Source organism: Anomaloglossus baeobatrachus, chromosome 1 (assembly GCF_048569485.1).
Source record: "Anomaloglossus baeobatrachus isolate aAnoBae1 chromosome 1, aAnoBae1.hap1, whole genome shotgun sequence".
In the NCBI taxonomy this organism is placed as follows: domain Eukaryota; kingdom Metazoa; phylum Chordata; class Amphibia; order Anura; family Aromobatidae; genus Anomaloglossus; species Anomaloglossus baeobatrachus.
The window spans coordinates 762035427-762061601 of NC_134353.1; the positions used below are offsets into that span (position 1 = coordinate 762035427).

At 42.1% G+C, this 26175-nt stretch overlaps 1 protein-coding gene across 2 annotated transcripts in view; it reads right to left on the reverse strand.

Moving 5' to 3' along the window:
* Positions 1–10849: 10849 nt before the first annotated feature.
* TAOK3 (TAO kinase 3) overlaps positions 10850–26175 on the reverse strand; it is a 159220-nt gene continuing 143894 nt past the window's right edge. For both annotated transcript variants that reach the window (XM_075324255.1, XM_075324247.1), the window contains 3 exons: positions 22269–22481; positions 14687–14869; positions 10850–12405 (listed from right to left, as the gene is read on the reverse strand). In XM_075324255.1, the coding sequence (XP_075180370.1) occupies positions 12244–12405; positions 14687–14869; positions 22269–22481 (558 nt within the window). In that variant the 3' untranslated portion in view covers positions 10850–12243. The remainder of the gene's footprint in view (positions 12406–14686; positions 14870–22268; positions 22482–26175) is intronic.

A 26175-nucleotide genomic window follows, 5' to 3' on the forward strand; every position in this document is an offset into this window, starting at 1 on the left:
CTCCCATTGTTTTCAATGGGGTTCGAGAGGTTCGTCGAACGGTTCGACGAACTGAACTCGAGCCTTCAGAGGCTCGCTCATCTCTAATCATGAGTAGTGTATTTACCACATATGTAGCAGAAATTGTTCGGCTGGTTAACACATTTGAGTCTATCCAAAATTTTTCAAGTCAGACATATGTGACTTTGTGATGTAATAACTCTGGAAAGCTTCATCACATCCCAGTGATTTTGAGACCCTTTTTTCGTGATATTGTACTTTATGTTAATGGTAAATTATAATAAATAGGTTTTGTATTTAATTATGAAAATATCACAAAGAAAAATATTTTTTTAAAATTTGCAATTTTCAACCTTTGAATGGTTATCACTTTAATGTAAATAGTCAAACCACACAAAATAGTTAATAAATTACATTCCCCCCCACACTCTACCATCTAGATGAGGTAGTCCCTATTGACAGCAGCATCTAAGGGGTTAATTGGGCATGGTCAGTGACCGCACCCATTGTGATTGATGCAGTAGCATGTCAGCTATAGTGGACAACTGACAGCTGCATTTTCACCCATTTGGAGATGCTATTCGCTTATAACTCAGGTCAGTAAAACACACATTGCTGGTCACTAAGGGGTTAAGATTATAAACTGCTATAAACTATAACAGAGCTGATCTTTTTTTACACACACTGTCCAGCTTGCCTTACATACTCAGGATATGTGCCCACAGAGCGTATTTTCATGCACTTATGCTGCGTTCTGCACCGCAGCGTAACTGCATGCGTACTGCGTCCCCAGCACAATCTATGAAGATTGTGCCTAATCCGTGCCCACGTTGCATATTAGAAGCGCTGCATTCTAAAAAGCAACATGTCAGTTCTTTCATGCGCTTTGGATGCAGGTCCCGCTCTATTAGGAGAGGCTACATCCAGAGCGCATGAAATCGGCTTTCCATTACGGACTGTTTATGCAGCAATTTGAAGCGCACGTGTGCTGTTCAAATCGCTGAAGAAATTTCTGCAGGGACAGAACGCAACGTGGGCGCATAGCCTTACTGCTGACATCAGCAGATAGACCTGTTTGAGTGAGTCCGGACAGGTCCAGGCATGTCCGCAGGAATATTTACAATATAATTTAATGCATTATTATGAGTGAATATAAGCTCTGCATGCATAACTTAAAATCTAGACATGCCAGGCAAATTCGAAGTTCATATTTGCAATCAGCCCATTTTCAACTTCGTATAAAATCAAATATTTTTCTATGAGTAGTAAAGTCATTGTTGCACAGCATAAGCAGAGGATATTCGGCGCATAACATTACAGAATGTCATATTAAGAAACAGGTTTAAATAGGAGGTGCAATTTAGCTGTAACAATTAACATCCCATCTTCTATATGTATCTCTCAGGGGGACACATTTAGAGAGCAGCTCAGTAGAGGGTTGGGAGTCTATTCAACAGTTCCAAACAGCATAAAATCACTCTAATGTCTGCTTTACACCTTACGATCCAGCATACGATATCGTATGCGATCGTAACCGCCCCCATCGTATGTGCGGCACGTTCAATTTGTTGAATGTGCCGCACAAACGATTAACCCCGGTCACACGTACTTACCCGTCTACACGACCTCGATGTGGGTGGCGAACGTCCACTTCCTGGAGTGGGAGGGACGTTCGGCGTCACAGCGACGGCACGCGTCAGCTGGCCAAGAGAAGCGGAGGGGCGGAGCTGAGTGGGACGTAAACATCCCGCCCACCTTCTTCCTTCCGCATTGCTAGCCGGGAGCCGCGGGACGCAGGTAAGATCTGTTCATCGTTCCCGGGGTGTCACACACTGCGATGCGTGCTACCCCGGGTACGATGAACAATCTGACGTTCAATTCTAGAGAAATGAACAATGTGCGTGCGATGAACATATTACGGTTCAATCGCAATCGCACGTACCTGTCACACACTGCAATGTACCTTACGATGCCGGATGTGCGTCACTTACGACGTGACCCTGCCGACACATTGTAAGATACATTGCAGCGTGTAAAGCGGGCTTTAGGCAGTGTTTCTCAACTCCAGTCCTCAAGACCCAACAACAGATTACGTTTTCAGGTTTTCCTCAATATTAGACGGAATAATTCCATCACCTGTGCAACAATAAGGAAATCCTGAAAACATGATCTGTTGGTGGGTCTTGAGGACTGGAGTTGAGAAACACTGCTCTAAGGTGTCGGTCCTAGTGGCTTCAATGAGTTCATAAATCACTATATTATTTAATTTTCTTTTGACTAAAAGATAGAGAAATAATTGATATCTTCCATTGAGCAGCTATGCGAATTCGTGAAGCCATAGTAACAAAATTAAGGTTTTATTAGGCTGGTTTCACACTACGTCTTTTTAACATCCGTTGAAAACGTTATTTTAGCGGAAGTACGGATCCAGTGCAAATGCGTTTTCATTTCAATGCATTTGCAATGGACTCGCGTTAACATCCGTTCACCTGCGTTTGCGTGCGTTATAGTGCGGATCCGGTGACTTGCAGTTTTTTAACATGTTTCAAAAACGCTACTTGTAGCGTTTTTGAGCTGCGTCAAAATACTGCAAGTCACCGGATCCTGACTAAACAGCACGCGAACGCAGGTGAACGCTGGCGTGCTGATAGACAGGATCCTGCTTTTGTACTGAGCATGCCCAGAAAGTACTGAGCATGCCCAGAACCAGTCTCGCGTGATCTGTCTATCTCTCTACTCCCTCCCTCACCCTCTCTCTCTCTCTCTCTCTATCTCTGTCTTTCCCCCTTCCTCCCCTCCCTCTCTCCCCCACCTGAGAGCTGCGGACACTCGTAACTAAGGTAAATATCGGGTAACCACTTCTCTTAGTTACCCGATGTTTACGTTGGTTACGCGTGCAGGCAGCCCTGCTCCTAGCAGCTGCAGACACTCGTAACCAAGATAAATATCGGGTATCCAAGGCCGATGTTTACCTTGGTTACCAGCGTCTGCAGCTGTCAGAAGCCGGCTCCCAGTCTAGTTCCCCTCACTCCCGATCACATGACTCCAATGCCCGCCCCTAAACATCCAGTGCAGGATCCTGCAAAATAACAGATGCGTTTGCATACGTTATTTGCTGTAAAAGCAGGATCCGTACTTCCGCTAAAATAACGTTTTCAACGGATGTTAAAAAGACGTAGTGTGAAACCAGCCTTAGTAAGACCGGATGGTCTGTCTCCAAACAGTAGTACTGCTGCATAGACTCCCTTATAACGTCCCTGATAAGGGATATAACTTCCTGCCAAATTGTTTTTAACCAATGGGCACGTCCACCGAATAGAATATGCTTCATGTCTCCTGAGGCCCTGCACCCCCTGAAACATCTATGTGAGTGACGTCTGATTACTACCTTTGGGTAAAACCTCACCGCATCTATTCCATTTGTCCAGAGATCACTTTCCCATTGCTCCATGTACCTTAAATTGTCCCCAGCCGGGGGAGGATTCAAATGCTTTGGGTGGTGAAGCATGTCCGCTAGTAGTTTGTCTTGGCAAAATGTAGAACCAGATTAATACGCATCATTTCTCCCAATGAGAATTATGTTTCTGTATAAAATCTTTCCTAGTGATAATTCAGTTAGTAGATGTTCAAAGGTGTTTCATGGTAGTTATCCCTTTTAGTTTCCACCATTTAAAAGAATTTGGGTCTAACCCAGGATTAAACATCGGGTTATTAAATAACCATAAATAATAGAGGGGAACGATTGGATTGTATTTTAAATTGAAATCTGAGTTTTTGCCACAATGAAGTGAGTGAGAAGTATATGGTGAGAAAGAATATAAATTAGAAGGTAGCTGACCTGTTGACCACATTAACCCTGGGACGGAGTAGGATGCAAAGATGCAATTTTCAATGTGTATCCATCTGGGCTTACCAGACGGCGATGAGACTGTAGATCACTGTGCTATTTTCACAGCCTTATAATATAGGGGGAAACTGGGAAGTGTTACTCCTCCTTTTCACCTATGATAAAACATAGTCTGTTGCAATATCCTAGGCCAGTGATGGCGAACCTATGGCATGAGTGCCAGCCGAGGCACGCAGAGCCCTTTCGCACGCTGTTCTTCATCTTGCCGCTTTGCACTGCTGGTGTGGTCGCGCCGGCAGTTTAAAGTTGTGTTGGAGCGTAGGGACATTTTTCCTCGCTCTGACACTCCTCCTCTCCTAGGGGGGGGGCTCAGCGCCAGCATGGTGGAAACATGCATGCCAGGGTGGGAAAAATATGCATGCCAAGATGGAGGAAACATGCATGCCAGGATGGAGGAAACATGATGCATGCCAGGATGGAGATAACATTCATGTTAGGATGGGGAAAACATGCATGCCAGGATGGGGGAAAACATGCATGCCAGGATGGGGGAAAACATGCATGCCAGGATGGGGAAAACATGCATGCCAGGATGGGGAAAACATGCATGCCAGGATGGGGGAAAACATGCATGCCAGGATGGGGAAAACATGCATGCCAGGATGGGGAAAACATGCATGCCAGGATGGGGAAAACATGCATGCCAGGATGGGGAAAACATGCATACCAGGATGGAGTACATTTACCAGGAAGGGGAACATCTACTAGGAAGGGGAACATTACCAGGATGGGGGAACATTTCAGGTTGGGGAATATTTACCAGGATGGGAGAACATGTCAGGTTGGGGAAACATGTCGGGATGGGGTACAATTATCAGGATGAGTGAATATGTCGGGATGGGGAATATTTACCAGGAAGGGGAAGATGCCAGGTAGGGGGGACATTTACCAGGTTAAGGAATATGCTGGGATGGGGTATATTTACTGGGATGGGGCCATGATGGGGACAAATATACCAGAATGTAGGAAATATATATCAGGATGGGGGACATGTTTACCAGGAAGGGGGACATAAATACACAATGAAGGGGGAGGGTAGCAACTCGTACGTCTTTATGGGATTTCAAGATGTTCAGACTTTGAAATGTAGATGTGGATTACAGGGTGAAATCTGATTGCATTCCATGCTAAAATCTCTGTCTAATATGCTGCAAGTTTTTCCAGAAAGATCAATCCAACTGCTGTGTCTGAAGCGGAGCCCCTGCCCTTTCCAATGTGTGGTAAGCATGCATGAGCGTAAGGTAAGATTAAAATCAATTATTTACATAATAGGATTGGTTGGCACTTCGGAAAAAAAATTGGGTTTAGGCCTACAGTTTGGGCACTCGGCCTGTGAAAGGTTCGCCATGACTGTTCTAGGCAGTTTACCGTGCTAAACAAATCCTTTAATATAAAACAATTTAACTACCAAAAAAGATTCATTCATTCTTAACATACCAAACTTTTGGAGCAAGTCGGACGGCTATCCTGGCTGCAGACGACTCTTCTGTACAAAGCAGCAGATAACTTAGGACTTACCTTAAGACGCAATGTAGCATCAAATGTTTCTAAAATATTGAAAATTAAAGACATTTTTATGACAAAACGTTCGATCCTTCTGAATTCTGAAATCTTTGTTTCCGATTGGCACAAAAATGGCTTCCAAATGAGATCCTCATTACAAATGATGAGACAGGCGGGTGATGAACATTTTTTTATTTACAAATATACTAAAATATCTCCGACAGTGAGTCACACCTGCTCCCCACCCCCCACCAAGGACCTGAAACGCATTCTTTTTTTCCTTTTTCTCTTTTTTTTTTTTTTTAAAGTGCATGCAAAAAAGAATTAAAAGCCTTTGTTTTCTTTCATCGATTTTTTTAAACGTTTTCTTTTTATTGTAAGAAAATACACAGCTTGAAAACGTGGATAATGTAATATTTAAAAGACCAAAAAAGACAGGAGGGGACAGGGCAGAGGAAAAAAAAAAAAATATCAAAAAAGATCGGGCTGATTGCGTTAAGATTTCCCATCTTTAAATACTGAACTGGAAAAGAATCCCTCGTCCCGGTTGAAAAAGCAAAACAAAAAAAAGTATAATAATTACATAAATAAAAATAATAAAAAAAACTATAAATAATAAAAACAAAAGAGGGAGAGAGATAAAGGTTAATTTTCTGATCTGAATAACAGCTGTTAAAATACAATAAGAAAATATGTAAAATCTCTCCTTAAATTCATTCTATACAGAAAATACATGATTTTTGGCCACGGTCCCTGTGTGGTTTTTGTGCTAGTGGGACTGTGGGCGCTGGGATGCTGTGTGCACACACCCTCTGCTTAACAACTGTTACAGCAGCAAAACCAGTGGAGCAGAGCATTGCTTTGAATGGGCTGTGCTTATTCAGAGTCCACTCTCTGGCCAATTCAAAGGCTGAGTACTTTCGGAAAAAAAAGTCTTTATGCTGATCTGTAGACGCCTGCACAATGAGGCTCTGCCAGAAGCATAAAAATGAAACCGCTTTTTTTTTTTGCTTCAAGAAATTTTTGAGGCTGCAGACCATACAGACAATAAGCACCATCACACCCCCAGAACACTACTTTCCGCACTGCTCCAGAGGTGTGTAATGAAAGGACACGTACAGCATATACAAAAACAGTGAGGCATCAGTCCATTATATCCCACAAAGCCACCTGATAAAGGTACTTTATGTACAGAACAACTTCACAGCAAAGAACAGCAGCACAACTTCTTTAGAACAATAAGTGCAAGAATATACCGAATAAAAGCACAATTAAAAGCTCCTTCATTTCACTCAGTAGTACGGGAGTTTGGTTCTTTCGGCAGTGACGTAACATCTACCCATGAAGGCAGAGTTCCTAAAACAAGTAACACACTGCATAGTAATGACAATGGTAAAACGCACACACTAAAACACACACACAACATTGTAGCGCATCAATCACCAGAAGACATAGGTACTAGTTTCAGATTTCTACAGTTTTGGAATCATTTTGCATCTTCTGTGACTGTTTTTTATCTTGAGAGTAAAAAACACGGATAGGGTACATTCTAGTAAACGCATGGATAGATGGCAGTCCATTCAATCACCATACGTAGAGAGACCACTAGAAATAATAGACTGGCCAAGAGCTTCTGAGAATGCCTTACTGCCACCTAATATAGCCTTCAAAGGTTAAAGAGGACCAACCACCAGAAGTTTCCTATATAAACTAAAGCCAGTGCTATTCTGGCGCTATCATACGGATTCTAAACATTCCTTTATTTGTGAGATCGGATGTCTAGTTTCTGAAATACAGGCAAGTAAAGTTTGTGAAATGCACTGTTATTTGATTGATAACAGCTACAGAATATCTAATAGGCTGGTCTAGTTTTGCTAGTTATTCCCGCCCCTGTCTGTCCTTCCTCCCCCTGTCTCTGTTATAACATAGGGGGGAGGAGAAGGACAAGGGGGGGAGGAGAAGGACAAGGGGGGGGAGGAGAAGGACAAGGGGGGGGAGGAGAAGGACAAGGGGGGGGAGGAGAAGGACAAGGGGGGGGAGGAGAAGGACAAGGGGGGGAGGAGAAGGACAAGGGGGGGAGGAGAAGGACAAGGGGGGGAGGAGAAGGACAAGGGGGGGAGGAGAAGGACAAGGGGGGGAGGAGAAGGACAAGGGGGGGAGGAGAAGGACAAGGGGGGGAGGAGAAGGACAAGGGGGGGAGGAGAAGGACAAGGGGGGGGAGGAGAAGGACAAGGGGGGGAGGAGAAGGACAAGGGGGGGAGGAGAAGGACAAGGGGGGAGGAGAAGGACAAGGGGGGAGGAGAAGGACAAGGGGGGAGGAGAAGGACAAGGGGGGAGGAGAAGGACAAGGGGGGAGGAGAAGGACAAGGGGGGAGGAGAAGGACAAGGGGGGAGGAGAAGGACAAGAAGGGAGGAAGGACAAGAAGGGAGGAAGGACAAGCAGGCAGACAGGGTAAGGAATACCTAGTAAAACACAACCCACTTATTAAATATTCTGTAGCTACTATAAGTCAAATAATGTATTTCACAAACTTTACTTGAACATATTTCAAAAAGTATATATTGATCTCACAAGTAAAGGTATGTTTACAATCAGAATGATAGCACCAGTATAGCACTTGCTTTAGTTTATATAGGAAAATCTTGGTGGTTGGTCCTCTAATATTGTAGGCAACCACTACACACCACAAATCCCGCAGAAGAAACTGAAAGAGGGCACATCGGTTGACCCACTGCCATAGGCATCACAAAGAGCGAAAACAATCATTCTTTCACCCCATTCCACACAATGTTAGCACCGTAACTTCAGAACAGGTTTATCCGACAAAATGATACTGTTCCTTTGCTATAGAGAAAAAGCACTGCTGCATCACTAGTCATATGTGCCAATAGCAGCAACTAAATTACAGTACCAGTATTCATTATTTAAAGCAATGAACGATTTTGAGCTGCTTGGGAAAAGGTAAAAAGCCTGCAGCCACAAAGGTTTTTTTTTTTTTTTCTTGTTAAAAAGAGAGTGGGGCCCAAATGAGCACAGGAAAGGTGTGGATGTGTTCTAGAAGTGCACAAAATCATGCACTGCAGAAAGCTTATTCAACTCCATAATATTAGATTTACGTACCCAGTCCTGGTTTTACATTTCTATTCCAGCTTCTAGAAGATCTGAATAAATATTGCACTTACAATTCCCAGGCTTAGTTAATACATCGTACACAAAACACCACCATTTCTTATTTTTTTCCATGTTGGTCCAATATTTTTTCAAACATTTCATTTAGCACAAATAATAAATCCATCTGTATCAATTTTCAGGTTTATTTGTGTAGTATTGTGCCAATTCCCAAAAACTAAATACTGTAAAATATTGTATATGCTTTACCTTAAATTCAGGTTTCTCATCATTACAAGGATGCACTCAAATGATGAAAACAATATGATTTTTTTTTTCAGATACTGGCTTTGGTGTCCAAAAATCATTATCATCATCATCATCAATATAATGGTCAAATTTCTGAATAAAATATTCTGTTAATAGATTCAATCTATGAACGCAAAGCAAATGGTCATGAAAGAAGAAAAAAAAAAAACACAAAAAAAATGAAATTCAACTATTAGGAGTTTCAAAATTGTACACTTTATGTGACAGGTGCAGTGTGGCAAAAGGGTGTCGCTTTGTGAACAGTTACATATATCCATAAAGAACAGATGATTCTATGAATTAGTAACTGAATTACATGTACCAAAAATGGCAATTCCAGAGGACGTCTTCCCTTTAATTCATGAGGACCAAGATGTACTAAGCCAGAGTAACTGAAGAAACCATCGTAATCTGAACAATTCAAACTCAAACAGGATAAAGCTGTATTTGCCGCTCTCAAAGGCGGTGACCGGGACATCTTAGAAAAAAAAAAAAAATAATTAAGAAAAAAAAAAAACCATAACATTAAATTTTATTGAGACTTTTTTTTGGATATTTTTTTCTCTCCAGAGTCAAATATTAACAATAGTAAAGTCTCCAACGCACTTATGGCAAAAATACTTTGCAAAGTTTTTGTTTTTTTTTAATAATAATATTCTGGAACAAATACAATACATTAATTGTCTAACAGCATTTTCTTTACATACTTTTCATCTTCAAAAATATTTTTCTCTATAGAAGATGCTTCATTTTATTTTTTTTGTATTTTTATTCATTTTCATGAATGCCTTAAAACGTTGCTCTTTGAGGAAACACTGACTCAGTACATCACAGCCATCGTCTATTAAATTTTAATGCCCCCTCTCGAAATAGAAAAGAAAATAGGAGGAAAGAATAAGAAAACAAAACAATATTATATTATATATATATATATATATAATTATATAAAATATTAATATATTAATTATATATATATATATATATATATATATATATATATATATAATTATATAAAATATTAATATATTAATTATATATATATATATTATATATATATATATATATATATATATATATATATATATATAAAAATTATATTATATGTATAATATATAATTTGGAACTTCAAAACATCCATCCCTCGTGTCCTCGCAACCTTGAAATTTCCAATTAAAATTGGGGTGGGCGGAAATAAAAAATATAGTTTTGAATAAATGCTCTCAAACAGATCAGGTAATTCCTTCCAAGCAACAGATGAAAATAAAATGGAGGGAATAAGGAATATATATATATAAAAAAATTTTTTAACTGTAGAGGCATTTCTATTCACAGTTTAATATTTTAAAATGAGGTGTTAATATGTCTAAATCAGGACTGGGGAAGGAGAAATTTGGAACCCTTCGCCTTGAGTACTCTTTTCGAGTCCAGTTTTATAAGTGGTGTCTATACCTAGGCACGTGAACGGACTGTGCTCAGGCAAGGACACTTTAATACAACCTATTACAGCCATTGGAGGAGAGGGATGAAAAATACAATCATTTTTTGTTACCAATGTTCAAACTGCTGTATTACCAGATACACAGTGTAAATAAACATTTTTTTTTCTTTTACATCCTGGTATACATTAGCAATATATTGCAAAGGTTTAGCAAAAGTTATCCTTTGGCACAATAAAGTACCAAAGCCTTTGAGTAAATAGTGTATTTTGGTCTTAAATTTCCCAGCTGCCTTATGTCAGTAAAGAATATATCTGGTATATACATATAAGAAAACCAGGACTGGAGTAGAAAGTACTGCTGATTTAGAGCCAAAAGTGCATTGAAAATTCAAAGTCAATTTCTGCTCCTGCCAGCAAAAGTCTTCAAAATAATATAAAAAAAAAAAAGAAAGAAAAAAGAAAATAAATGAAAAAAGAAACAAAAAAAAAAAAGAAAAAGAAAAAAAAATTATATATTTTCACAAGACATTCTACCCACCCCATCTGCCCAAACAACCCCACCCCAGTTCTGCTTCTCCCCCCCCTCCCCAACAATATGTCTATATATATATACAACATGATTGGTTTCTGTAAAATGTATCAAACCTCAATAGTTTAATAAAATCTCTTCTTTTTTTATTCCTGACGAACAAATACCAAAAAAACAACAATGTTTAACGCAGCAGCAGTAACCTTAAGGCTGCAGTTTTATGCTTCTCTCTCTCTTGTATGTATTAAATTGTGTATATAATAAATATACATGTATATACACAGATATATATACACATACATATATATCTGTATATATTTTTTTGCTTGTACTTTAACAGAACAAAAAGTTTGTAGAAACCAACAGATAGTCACATTTTTGTTGGTTCGTCATTATGGTTTTCTCCTCTTTTCTCTCTAGTCTCTCAAATGTGTTATTGAACATCAATAAATTAATCTCTTCATCCCTGAGTTGTAGTTTGAAGTGTGAGGCACTTTCGAAGATTGGAAGGTTTGTCTTCACCGGATAGCGACCCAGCATAAGAGGTGTTTGCTTGGTAACCAAACTTCTGAAAGTGCCAAGAATGACCCCCACTCTTAAAAAGGTAAAAGTCATAATAACCAGATCTTACGTAAATCACCACCACTAAACTGGCTCAGGGCTGAAGGGGTTAATCACAGACTTTTACAACTGTTGTGCATCATGAGTTATGAAACCGATTGATATTGTGGGCAGCCATCTTCCACAAAGTAGGACTTCTCACTGTGCTGCAGGACACGTAGGCGAGTCCCAGCAGAGGAACCGTGAACATATAGCTTTCACCCCTCAAAAGACACCAGGGACTCTCACCTCTCGCCTTCGTCCAAATACAGGCTAATGGACACATAACCCTCACAAACCCTCCGCTAGAGGCATCGGAAATACATACCTCTCAATCCTCACACTGAGATAAAAAGCACATACCGCTCACCATCTTCCCCAAGGAACATCATGGACAAAACTTTGAATAATCAAGTTATCTCTTTCCACAAAAGGGGTTATGAATAAAGGAAGAGTTTCGACACAAAACACAACTGTTACTTCAAGACTCCTTCCCGCTGTTTGAATCTTCGGTTTGTATAACAAGCACCAATGTTCTGATGGATTGAAAATTTGAGTGACAATCAGGGACACTTGAGAGGTATGCCAGGGAGCTTGCTCCGTGCTCAGATTTGCCCAGAGGCACCCTGGTGAGTAAAAAGAATTACAGGCACTAGTGTCCGACGGACGTCAGAGATAGATAGAGACAGAGAGAGGAAGAGAGAGAAAGAGAGAAAGGGAAGGAGAGAGAGAAGAGAGAGAGAGAGCACGCCCGTTAAAATGGGGAATGTACGTTTTGCAGGTTCTCCTTGCTGTCATTGTTAATAATATTATTGTTCTTTTATTTAAATGGCAAAAACTGGCCTCTCTCATCTATAGTCCTCCTTGGGATATTCTAACGTCACCAGATTTCCAAAGCCCATCCGTAAACTTTCCATATCGAAGGTTTCAATTTCTCTTTCTTGGCGTTCAAATAAATGCTTGATCCTCTCGCTGCGCTCCTTCTGAAGGGCCGCCAACTCTTCTTCAATCTACAAGAAATAAGAAACCGCCCATTCATGCTATGGAAACATACATCAGAAGGTCGCTTTATTTTATTTTCTGCCATGTATGATAAAGTATGACATTCTGCACTACCACATCCTCAGTGATCAGAGCTGCATGAGGATTATGTGTACGCTACTGAAGCACACGGCTTCATTTCTCCTCCACACATCTCGGGGTCCGGGGAGAAGGATGCTAAGTACTGCACCAGACAAAGTCATGGCTGCAATGAACTGCAGCGACAGCACATTGTTTGGCAGAGCTGGGAATTCTGGCCTTCGCCGATTGGCTGGATCCGTTCAGCCAGTCAGACGAGCCCAGTGATGACATCACCTGTTGCTAGGAGTTTCCAGCACCGGATTGCTGGTGAAGATGAGTAGCAGATTTTAAAGAGTATGTATATTAATATAAATCCTTCACTAGAGGATGCCTGCGTGCGCCGCAACGGCTCCTACCCTGCACAACACATTATTACAAGCAGCATCTATCAAGGCGTTATAGGAAACACAGATACAGGTAGAAGAACCCAAGATTTATATTATATAGGTTTATATCTGATCCAAATGAGAGCCAGTGACTAAATTAGCCTCCGTGGTCACACACTGTCTTACGTCAAAAAGGTACTTTTTCTTTTATCTGGACATGAAAGCACAATGCTTAAAAGCACATTACACCTCGCCAGGACCCTCATCAATACCATGTTAGAAAGGAGGTCATAGAGGAGGCAAATGCAGAAATGTCTGCATGCACTTGGAATATTCATATCCTAGAAAATGTCTCATTCAATAATATCAGATTTCCTTCTAATATCACCTTCTACTTTAGAACCCTAAAGGGTCTCGATCAGCACAGAATGGCTGCTCATCCCACATACTGGCGCTCAGTGCAGCCTCAGACCTGCATGTTTTCCATCTATCTCCACTAGTGAGGAGTGAGCACTACCATGCTCGGGTGCTCAGTACTCGTAACCAGCAGTTTGAACCTCGGATGGGAGTGACTCGAGCCCCTGAGTAGAATGGAAGTCAATGCTCGATTTTCCCATTGACTTCCATTATACTCAGGGTCTCGAGTCGCGCCCATCCGAGCAACCAACTGTTCTTAACGAGTATTGAGCACCCGAACGTGGTAGTGCTCGCTCATCACCAATCTCTACCCTTCACTGGCTCTATAAAGCTACAACTGTCAATCAAAGAAAAGGGGATGGAGATAGAGGAAAAACAAACACATGGGAAGGTGCACTGAACGGATTGGCCCCGCCATGATGCATAGAGCGCCTGTACTCATGGTTGAGTCCCTTGTCAGTTACTTTAGGAACCCAACACTCATAAGACTATGCCTTCCATCTCGAGTTAATGAAATTGTAATAATGGCACACTAGCGCCTCTCTCCCCCACCCCCAATTTAAGGATTGGTGTCAAGAAGCACTGCTATATAGCGGTGTGACTGATCCTTGGCGACCATACCCTCATCGCAATAAGTAGATTGGCAGCTAGGGCTGGATTACTTGCCTCCATAACTGAACCACCCACACAAACGAGTGAGAAGCTGGACTACCAGTCCAATAGTAAAATCTGCACGAAATCAGCCACACGTAGATTTAGATATCCACAATGTGCCCTAAAGTGTGTGCGGGGCTTTCTTTCTGCCATGTGTGAAAGGGATTTTGTATCTCATATAGGCATCTGTCTAAGGTTTGTTACAGATTTTCTAGGGGTATGTGCCCATGATCAGGAATAGCAGTTTTTGTTTTCCCTGCACCCAAAATGCTGCGTTCTACAGTGGAAGCACAGTGGATGGAATTTATAGAAATCCTATGCCCACTGTGCTTTTTTTCTCTGCAACGTAAACTGACATGCAGTGCGACTTTCTGAGCCGCAGCATGCAAATTTATGCCTGCGAAAACGCAAGTGTTCTCGACGAGAGAACACAGTGAAAATCCACTGCATCCAGAACCCTGATCGTGAGCACAGAAGCTGCATACTCATGAAGAGAACACTAGTGCGCAAGTGGAATGTCATTGCGTCTAGAATGCAGTGTGCCCGGATCGTGGACACGTACCCTAAGGCTGAAATAAATATGGAAATTGGGAGCATAGACTCACTTGTTCCACTGTAACAAGTATTGTAAAGTATATATATATTTTTTAATTTAAAAAATATGCCAATAACGGCAGGAGTAGACTTTAGTTTCTTATGTAAGACATACTAAATATGATATTAGTAGGGAGCTACCAACACATCCCAATTTAGCTGCAGAAAATATTTGTACCTTCTGTTCCAGGTGCGCTCTGCGAAGGGACACCCTTTGTTCCAACTTTTGCAGTTCACGCTCATGCTGTGCCTCCGTCTGCATCTTGATCTTGCTCTGGTAGGCATTGAGCAGCTCCATCTCCTGTTGAAGCTGTTGCCGTAGAGCCTGGCATTCTGCTTCTTGAGCCTCATCCAAGCGCAACTATATAAGAGTAACATTACAAATAGAGTCCACAAACTGCAGGTTTAGTACATACCAGGATATCACATTTAATTAACTTCACCCAATTAGAAAAATACCAATATTAAAGAATTGACCGCATAAGGTAGTGAGTGATACAACTGTTGCACATACACTGAACAAAAATATAAACCAGCACTTTTGTTTTTGCTCCCATTTTTCATGACCTGAACTCCAAGATCTAAGACTTTTTCCATGTACAAAAGGCCTTTTCCGCTAAACTATTGTCTAAATCTGTGTTAGTGAGCACTTCTCATTTGCTGAGATAATCCATCCACCTCACAGTTGTGGCATATGAAGATATTGATTAGACAGGAGGATTATTGCACAGGTGTGCCTTAGCATAGCCACAATAAAAAAAACCTCTTTAAAATGTGCAGTTTTATTACACAGCACAATACCACAGATGTTGCGAGTTTTGAGGAAGACAATATCCAGCAACTTTGCGCAGCCATTGAAGAGGAGTGGACCAACATTCTATGGGCCACAATCAACAACCTGCTCATCTCTATGTGAAGCAGATGTGTTGCAATGCGTGAGGCAAACGGTGGTTACACCAAATACTGACTGGTTTTCTGTCCCCCCTCATCACCCACAACACTAAGAGCTCATTCACATGACCGTTCCATGTGTCCTGGTCAGTTCCTATTTTTTTTTTTTTTTTTTTTACGGACCCACGGACAGGACCATCTTTTTAATGTCTTTTGTGTAGGATCGGATGGCACACGGTAGCACTTGTGTTTTTTTTGTAGGAACTCATGCACACACATCGGATGCCGTATGTCCGTTCCGTTATTAAGGAACATGTCCTATTCTGTTCCGTAATAACGGACCGTGACACAATACAAGTCAATGGGCCCGGAAAATCTCCAGAAGCCACACGGAAGCACTTCCGTGTGACCTCTGTCAGATGCCCGTACAGTCTGTGTCCCGCGGCTGCTCGCACTGCAGTGTCTCTGCATTTGCCCGCACTGCAGTATGCCAGCAGCCGGGGGGATGATAAGCGTTGTCATCAGTAGGTTAGTAGAGTTCATTACGTGCGGTGATTACATCCTGCACTCCTGACGTCAGCGCTTGTCATTGACAGCCACGTTCCGAGACGTCACGGGCCGCACGCGAGAGGTGATCTGAGAATGCGGTGGGCATAGAAGTCAGTGACCAGCGCTGATGTCAGGAGTGCAGCAGCTTCCATCACCGCAGGTAATGTACCTCTAGCTAACCTCCTGAAGTCAGCGCTGGTCATGCCCTGCAGTGACCTGGGCTGACCTCATGATGTTAGCTCAGGTTACTGCACTGCTCTCCCAGCCAATGGGGAACATTCTGTTCTTCACTGACTAGGGACCCCCTTATTGGATTACGCCGGACCCGAATGTTTTTCTTTTCAATAAATTGGTGAAAGAGGGAATGTGTTGGGGAGTTTTATTTCAAATAAAATTTGTTTGTCGTTTATTTTGTTTTTTTAATTACTGACTGGGTTATGATGTCTGGTATCTGATAGACGCCGTGACATCAGTAACCCCAGGGCTTGATGCCAGGTGACATTACACATCTGGTATCAACCCCATATATTACCCAGTTTGCCACCGCACCAGGGCATCGGGATGAACTGGGGAAAAGCACCAGGATTGGCACATCTAATGGATGCGCCACTTCAGGGGCAGCTGTGGCCTGCTATTGTTAGGCTAGGGAGGATCCAAGAACCGCGGACCTCCCTAGTCTGAGATTGTCAGACCACAGCTGTCCACTTTACCTTGGCTGGTGATCCAATTTGGGGGGGGGGGGGTAACACCACGTTTTTTGTTTTAAATCATTTATTTAATTTAAAATAACAGCATGAGGTGCCCTCTGTTTACGATCACCAGCCAAAGTGAAGCTGCCAGCTGTGGTCTGCAGGCTGCAGCCTTCTGCTTTACCAGAGCTGGCTGCAAAAAATAAGGGTGACCCGACGTCATTTTTTTTTTTTAAATTTATTTATTTTTTGGCTAAATACAAGGCTAAACACCCTTTAATGCCACATGAAAGGCACTAAAGGGTGCAAGATTACAAAACGCTGGGGAGTGGGACATATGTCTCTTAACTATTCATTCATCTATTCCCTCCATTCATTCATTCCTCTATTTATCCCTTTATCTATCTATCCCTCTATCTATATCTAGCTCTCCATCTATGTAGCTGCTTCCGTGTTTTGCGATCTGCAAAAAAATGGAAGGCACATGGCCCGTACAGAACGGAAGCCACATAGATGCATCCGTGAAAAAAACGGACTGCGTTTTGCGGACCGCAAAAATGGAATGGTCATGTGAATGTAGCCTAAAACTACACATTTTAGAGTGGCCTTTTATTGTGGCCAAACTAAGGCACACCTGTGCAATAATCCTGCCACACCTGTTAGGTGGATGGATTATCTCCAAAAAAGAAAAGTGCTTGCTAACAGATTTAGACAAATTTGTGAGTAATATTTGAGAGAAAAAGGCCTTTTGTGTACAAAGAAAAAGACGAAGTTTAACGTATGAAAAAAGGGAGCAAAAACAAAAGTGTTGGGGTTATATTTTTGCTCGGAGTACATTAGCCCTTCCACATTCACACTGATTGTATTGAAGTTATTATTACCAATGCTTTACAAACAACAGCACATTTGTGAACGTTGCAACAAAACACGCAATACAACTGCAGTGTGAACACACTAAGGCTGTGTTCACACACTGCGTTTTTTACCTGCGTTTTTGGTGCGTTTTTGCTGCAGAAATTTCTTGAGAAATTCTTGTAACCTTTCTGCAGACATTCCCCAGCAAAACCTATGGCAGAAAAAATTAGCTGTGCACACACTGCGTTGTTTTTTTCTTAAGAAAAAGAAAATTCTTTCAGTAGATTTTCTTAAGAAAAAGAATGAGCATGTCACTTCTTTTCTGCAGCTAACTGCGTTATTTGTCATATATAATTGGCACAATAACGCAGGGAGCAACCAGCGGTAAAAACGCACCGAAAACGCGGCAAAAACGCAGGTGCACTAATCCTTCACTCTTAAGAAATTTAAGAAAAATCATTTTTCTAGTGTGAACATAGCCTTATTAGTCTCATCGAGTCCCTTCCCGTCCTATGCCACAATTGAATGTTGCGTGAACTATGCAGTTCCCTTGAGCAACCATACCACCCACTACAGTGCAGGCACCTATGCCAATGCCATCACTTACAGGTGCCAGCTGTATTAAATAGCCAAAACCCCAGTCTAATTGGCAGTATCAAAGACCACACCGATTCTGGCAGTTTAAACCCTTAGATTCCATGGTTAGATATAGAAGACTCCTTCCATCACCTCACCGTTCATCAGCCAAAACGACTTATTTCACTTCACAAAAAAGGCAATAATAAGTGATCAAAAAGCTACATGTACCCAAAAATGTCCCCAATGATAAACTACACATACTATCCAGAACAAGCCCTCACACAGCTCAGTCAATGAAAAGAGAATCAAATTGTTATGGGCCTTTGAATGAGGTGAAACGAAAATCTCCTTCATAAAACATATATGCTTTTTTTGAAGAAAAAGAGAAACAAAAATAACTCATTTAGACTAGTGTGCAAAAAGATTTGATAATAAGTGTGCTGGAGAAGATTCCCCTTAAAGGGGTTATCCGACTTATTTTGACTTTTTCTTGTCATTACACTATTGGGCTACATTGGGGCAGGTAAATAGATAGTAACTACCTACCTGCCCTGCTATCAGCCCCTCTCCCCCGGCTCAGAGAGGTCATGTGACCACTCCTACCGTGATTTTGCTGCTTCCTGTGAAGTCATGACGACAAGTGCAGGAGCTTATGCCTGCCTAGTCGAGGGGCTGCACTGGCAACGACATGTACCTGCCCTGGCAAATGGCCCCCCTGCTGAACACGGCCTGTGCTGGGGCCGTGCAGTCAGCACTGTATATCAGATGCGAGATTCCAGGGCGCCCTGCAGAGCTTCTGTATACAGCGATGATCAGCCGCCGGCCAATCAGAGGCCAGCAGCTGATCAGTGGAGAAGCTGCATATAGAGGCGTCCCTGACAGCACTGACTGCACGGCCCCTGCACAGGCACCGTTCAGCAAGGTGGGGGCTGTGGCCGCAAATGGCAGGACACCGAGGAGCGATTAGGAGGATTTATGTTTTGTTTTTTTTTTTTGAATGTGTGAAGAATGGCAGGTTAGGGGACAATTCTACAGGACAGAGCATTGCTACAAAAGGAGCAAAAAAGGGGCCATTACTACAGGATGGGCAGAAGGATGGGGCACATTACTATAAGATGGGGCACAATACTATAGTATGGGCACATTACTATAGTATGGGGACAGGGATAGGCACATTGCTACATTATATGTGCGGTGGATGTGAGGGGATTGTGCTGTAACAGATGAGAGAAGCAGAATCACTGCTCTGTACTACCAATGATTGGAAACACAGAGCAGTGACATCTCATCTGTGACCGCATAATCTCCTCACATCCACCGCACATATAATGTAGTAATGTGCCCATCTTTGCTGGGGCAATGAGAGGTCAGTGCTGGGGCAGAATACTGACAGCCAATGGCCGGGCAGAGGGCGGGGCCGAACAGTGAGGCCGGGCGGTGCCAGCTCTGACTGAGGTTTGGCACAGGAAAATGTCAAGTTTGGTTGAGCTGCAGGTAAACTAAGTGTGTGCAGATAATAAAGGGATAATTCAAGAGGAACAAAAGTTAGAAAGAAAAAAAAAAAAAAAAATAATGTAGGGGTGTTTTATTTGACAATATACCACAGATTAGCTTATAAAAAAATTTGGAGTTTGTCGGACAACTCCTTTAATGATTTAGACGCATTTTATAACCGGCGTGCGACTGGCCATGGAGTGAAGGACATTTCTGGAGTAAGTTATGCCACTTATAGGTCATAACTTTGGAATTTGTTGCGCATGCTATGTCCATCTTGGTAGATCCAACAAAGACTTGCGTGAAAACGTTGAGCAACTTAAAGGGAACAAACGAGCAGGATCTTGCTATATGAAATAAAGGCAGCGTCATACTGTCACTAGGATGCTGTATCCAGGCATACTTCTTATATTAAGATCGGATGCTTGGTTGCCGAAATATCTTAAATCAAAGTAACAAAAATGCACTGCCATGTGCAGACTTGTGGGTTGGGTCCTCGCTCTAAATTTCTCCTCCTGCATCTTCTATGGTGTGCCCCTTTAATTAAATATTGCACCACACCGCCATTGTTGGGCGTGCACATTACCACAGTAACGATGTCTTCATTAAAATGACGTCTAAGTCAGCGCATGTGTGTACTGCGATCCCCGGCGCCATTTTATTGAAGACACTCTGGAGAAGACTATGAGTGACATTGGCACAGACTTATTTTGTTTTATTACATCCATTCACACACCCCTGCCACTCAGTCTTCATCGCAGGGTCTTCAATAAAATGGTGCTGGAGATCGCGAACTCCGGCGCTATCTTAGTGAAGACATAATTACTGTAGCAATGCGCACACGATGCTAACAGCAGGGTGGCGCAATATTTAAAAAAAGAAAAAAGGGGCATGTAATACAAGCAACAGGAGGAGGAATATACAGTGAGGACCTGATCCACAAAGACTCGCCCAGGTGAATACAACAATCAAAGGTGCTGTGCATTTTTGCAACTTTGATTAAAGATATTTCAGCAGCCAACCATCCGATCTTTAAACGGAACCTGTCACCAGAAATTTTGCAATAAACCTAAAAGATTCCCCCTCTACAGTTCCTGGGCTGCATTCTGGAAAGGTTCCTGTTATTGTGCCCCCTTTGAGACCAAAATAAATACTTTATAAAGTCTTATCTTTTTGTATGCAAATCTTTTTTTATGTACACGGGGTGGGCTGTCTTGCGTCCGTTAGTCGCCCTCCTGCCGCTTTACGCCGTCCCCCATTGCTCATTTCCATTACTGAGGACGCCGCCCAGTGCTCCCGAGGTCCCCGCGCATGCCCAGTTCCACTCTCGCAGGAGTGAGCACTGTGCAGTGTGACTGCTGGTGACGTGATTGCGCAGGCGTGAGATTATGGGCGGCGCTGTGATTGTCATCAGCAAGTAACCACCCATAATCTCGTGCCCGCGCTTTTCACTCTGCCTCCACCGTTATACTGCTCCCATCTATTTCCTGCTCCAGGGAAAGATGGGTAAGAGGTGACGTGGGTTCATCTGGCCAGCGCTTGCGCAGAATGGTGAAGGCAGAGGGGAAAGCGCGGGCACGAGATTATGGGCGGGTACTTGCTGATGACAATCACAGCGCCACCCATAATCTCACGCCTGCGCAATCACGTCACCAGCGGTCACACTGTGCACAGTGCTCAGTCCCGCGAGAGTGGAACGGCGCATGAACGAGACCTCTGGAGCACTGGGCGGCGTCCTCAGTTATGGAAATGAGCGATGGGGGACTGCGTAAAGCGGCTGTAGGGCGACTAACAGACGCAAGAGAGCCCGCCCCCGTGTACATAAAAAAAGATTTGCATACAAAAAGGTAAGACTTTATAAAGTCTTTATTTTGGTCTCAAAGGGGGCACAATAACAACAGGAACCTTTCCAGAATGCAGCCCAGGAGCTGCAGAGGGGGAATCTTTTAGGTTTATTGCAAAATTTCTGCTGACAGGTTCCCTTTAAAAACCAGTTATGCTTGGATTCAACATCCTAGTGACTGTATGGCCTTTACATCAAATCCTGGTGGTTAGTTCTCTAAGAGTTTTACAACACAAATCTGGCAAAAACATCTTGTAGAATTGGTAGCATTGTTGCAAAAAAGGATATCATTGCACTCTCCTGTACATAACAAAGGTTGTGTGTGTCCTGTGCATGAATCCTGGTCCCTATCTGAGCAAACTCCGGGACCACGGCTGCTAAAGTGAAAGATAGAACAAAGTCTACACAGTTGTCCACAGAAGTGGAATAGATCCACAGATCCCTATAGTTTAAATAAAACATATGGGCTGACCTAGACCCTCAAATAATATGTGGGGCCTAAGGAGCCACAACACAACCCTCTCCTTATAATGATTGTTTGAGTAGGCAGGAAAAATGCTTTTTCGGTAATTTTGCTTTGTATTGATGACTGCAGGTCCAAAAGATCATTGTGAACTGAAGTGGATTTTTTTTTTTCTGATCATATCCACAAACAAAACTGCCAGCAATGATACAAGAAGTGATAAATGGTGGGATCTAGCAAGTACAAAACACAACGCTTTTTATTAGTCAATTTCCTTCTAATTAAATATACGGTACAACAATGCATCATTACAGGACAAGTACCTGTGACTATACTAGCGAATCAAGTCAATACCTCTTTATCTGAATAGATGAAAACAATTTATAGACTTGCTTACCGCCTGGGAGGCCATCATTTCATTGATGCTTTGCTCATACTGCTCAGCAAGGATGGCCAATTTGCGTGTCTGCTCGTCCTTCAGGGACTTGAGTATTGTCTTGTGCTCACACTTTGGGGATACCTCCAGCTGGTGATTCTTCAGGGCCTTGTACTGCTTCGTCTGCACTTTGCATGTGTCCTGAAACTGCTTTTTAATCTGCATTTCCATGACCTGGAAAAAGGAAATTAAATATAACTGCATATCCGTCCAATACTATGATCCGTACATACAGTGAAGGACAAGCTAGGAGCCCAAACAAATTACTCCAGACAAGCCGCTTCTTTGGGAAACTTCACTCTAGTTTGCTGCAGGGAGACATTGTTCACAATGTAAATCGGTCTCGATGTAAGGCTGTGTGCACACATTGTGTTTTTGCTTGCAGATGTTTCACAAATCTGCTAAGAAATCCTTATATCGGCAAAGTCAGTGAATCCTGACGTCTCCTGCACCGGTTCAGAATTTTTTCCTTGTAGATTTGGTTGCAGGAAAAAATCTGCAGCATGTCCATTCTTTCTGTGTTTTTGGCTGCGATTTCACCATTGAAAGCAATGAAAAAAAACCATGAAAAACGCTGCAAAACCGCAGCGCTTTCCCTGCCAGGAGATGCAGAAATTTCTGCAACTAAATCTGCAATGTGTGCACATAGCTTAAGGCTATGTGCCCATGGGACTATGTACCCGCGGATATATCCGCAGGTTTCCCGCAGCTGATCCCCGAAATCCGTAGCTGCAGGATTCCAGCAAAATAGCTGTGGTAAACCTGCGGACATTCGTGCGACTTACCTATCTCCATAGTGGAGGACCGAGATGTCCGCAGGAATAATTGACATGCAGGTACGTGCGGCTGCGGGACATCCACAGCTGCACATACCGCAGCATGGATACAGAATTCCCCATGTCCCATAGGATAACATGGGGAGTGTCTATACTTGCTAAAACCTGCGGATTTATCTAGCAAATCCAGATAAATCCGCAGGTTTTCCGCGGCAAAATCCACGGGTACTGAGTCCTGTGGGCACATAGCCTAACAAGCAAGTGTGTAACATGTAGAATTATGAGCCACTGTGAAAGACTTGCAGAAACAGCATCAGTAAAGAATAGTTCTGAGGTTAAAAGAGGTCATTAAAGAAGAAATCACTAAAGTAGGCCTTACACGTAAGCGAGCTGTCACCTCTATCCCTCCAACCTGCACTAGGCACGAGTAAAAAAGTAGACTTTAGTGGGTGGAGGGAAGCAACCTATCCCATCATGGCAACATAGTAAAATTAGTGCATAGAGGAAAATGGGTATATGCCGCACTAAAAAACCACTGGTATCAAGATAATGAAAATATTTTATTTTTTATTTCAGCAATCCAACGCGTTTCAGAGACAAGGACCGTCTCCTTCAGGGAAAAAAGAAAGATTTCTTTTTTCCCTGAAGGAGACGGTCCTTGTCTCCGAAACGCGTTGGATTGCTGAAATAAAAAAGAAAATATTTTCATTATCCTGATGCCAGTGGTTTTTTAGCGCGGTATATACCAGTTTTCCTCTATGCACTAATTTTACTACGTCCTGCACTGGGCCGCTGCTTGAACCACGCGGACACTCACATGCGCTATAAGGAGTTGTGAATGGCACAACCCGATAAGGTGAGTGTACCTCTTTTTATTTCCTAACGGTAACACCGGGTAAGACCCTATTGCGCCTTCTGTCTCCCCATCTCTAGCAGCTTCAAATCATGGCAACATAAGACATCATGGTCTTCACCCAAAGATTCATAGTATCATAGTTTTTAAGGTTGAAGGGAGACTCTAAGTCCATCTAGTTCAACCCGTAGGCTAACATGTTGATCCAGAGGAAGGCAAAAAAACCCCAATGTGGAAAACAAGTTACAATGGGGAAAAAATGTCCTTCCTGACTCCACATCCGGCAATCAGACTAGTTCCCTGGATCAATACCCTGTCATAAAATCTAATATACATAACTGGTAATATTACATTTTTCAAGAAAGGCATCCAGGTTCTGCTTAAATGTTAGTAGTGAATCATTCATTACAACATCATGCGGCAGAGAGTTCCATAGTCTCACTGCTCGTACAGTAAAGAATCCTCGTCTGTGATTATGATTAAACCTTCTTTCCTCAAGACGTAGATTCATTCTTCAAATTAACTATCGAGGGACAGTCAGAAAGGCTTCAACAAAAATTAAACAAACATTTACTCAGTTGTTGCTTAAAAAGGTTCCGGGGAATAAAAAAATAAAATATGTGGTTATAAATAAATTTCTAGAGACCTTTAACCTCCAACGACAGCCAATACATTTTAAAACGACAGCTAGCAATCAGTGGATAACACCCGCCCACCCATCCCGCAGGTGAGCGCTGTACACGACAGCCGACACTAGTGGGCATCAGCCCCAACTGGTTTTGGAACCGATTGGGGCAGATTAACCCCTTAAAAGAAGCTGTCAATCGCGACAGCGGTATCAAAGAGGTTAAGAGGGGGTTAAAACACCCCCTGTGGTAAGATCGGCCACCCACAATCGTAATCACGTGTGCGGGTCCTTGCCACGGTACCCTGAGGGGGTCACCTGATGACTCCTGGGTTCGGTGGCTTGTTATATTCCATTACAGGAACAGTCAATGAGTGAAATTTAACATGTAAAGAAAAAAAGAAAAAAAAACCCAAAACACAAATCACAAAAACCTGTTTAGCCACTAAACGCAACATTTTCAGTGGCTACAAAACATACAAAATGGATATTGCTGCATCCAGAACAACCCACTCTATAAAATGGTCATTTTTTTTTTTTTTGTTTTTAACAGCACCAAAAATGTCACATTTTCATCATGTTGACTACAGCGTTAAGAATATGGTGATGCAAAAACAAAATATTGTTTTGAGAGTGTAAAAGTGGCAAAGCATAAAAAAAAATCTATATCAGTCTGGTATCGCTGTAATCATACTGATCTGAAGAATAAATTGGTCTAATCACTTTTAACCGCACGGTGAAATGCGCTTTAAAAAAAAAAAAAAAAAAAAAAAAAAAAAAAAAAAAAAAAAACACACCTTTAAAAATAAAAAAAATCAATGATTTGCTGTTTTTTGTTCATTCTGCATCTAAAAAAAAAATGTGAATAAATAGCTTTTTAAAAAGTGACTATATACACCGCAAAAAATTACCCCAAAAATCTTCAACTCATGATGCACAAAATAAGAAATAAGGGTTATCAAATAAATCCCCTTATCTTATCCTACACAAAACCAGCCCCCAATCAGGTCCGTTATCAGTCACTGGAAATATCGGGGGCTCCCACATTATCGGTAGAAGAAAGACTCTGAAAAAGCAACATAGCTCCCACTCCCTCAAATGAAATCCATTGAAATCAGCGCTCTCAAATCCAAACACCCCCTCCTTCTGAGACGCAGAGTGCCTAAACTGCAGTAAACGACCACATGTTTGGCATTATTGTAGGTCAAAGAGCTTAATTAGAAATTTAGGGGGTGCATGTCGCCAGAAGAACAAGCTGGGCACAATGTATAGGCACTAGGCTGGCATGTTTGCAATTCTCCAGAAGAAGAAGAAGAAAAAAAAAAAAATAGAAAGTGGCGTTGATGTTACAAAATAGTAATTGCAGCGGTATATAAAAATTGAGGTGTATTTTCTACAATGGATTTTTTTTTGTCATCCCTCAGCAAATGTCACCCGTAAGCTATTCTAGCAAAGTATGTGCGAAAAAATATCAAAATCGGGCCTTCCTGCTCAGCCCTGCCGTGTAGCCAAATCGTCGTTTTTGACAACATCTAGGGCATCATCGCGTTTGGGAGAAGTGGAGTAACAAATTATGGGGTCCGTTTTCTCCTATTATCCATTGTGAAAATTACA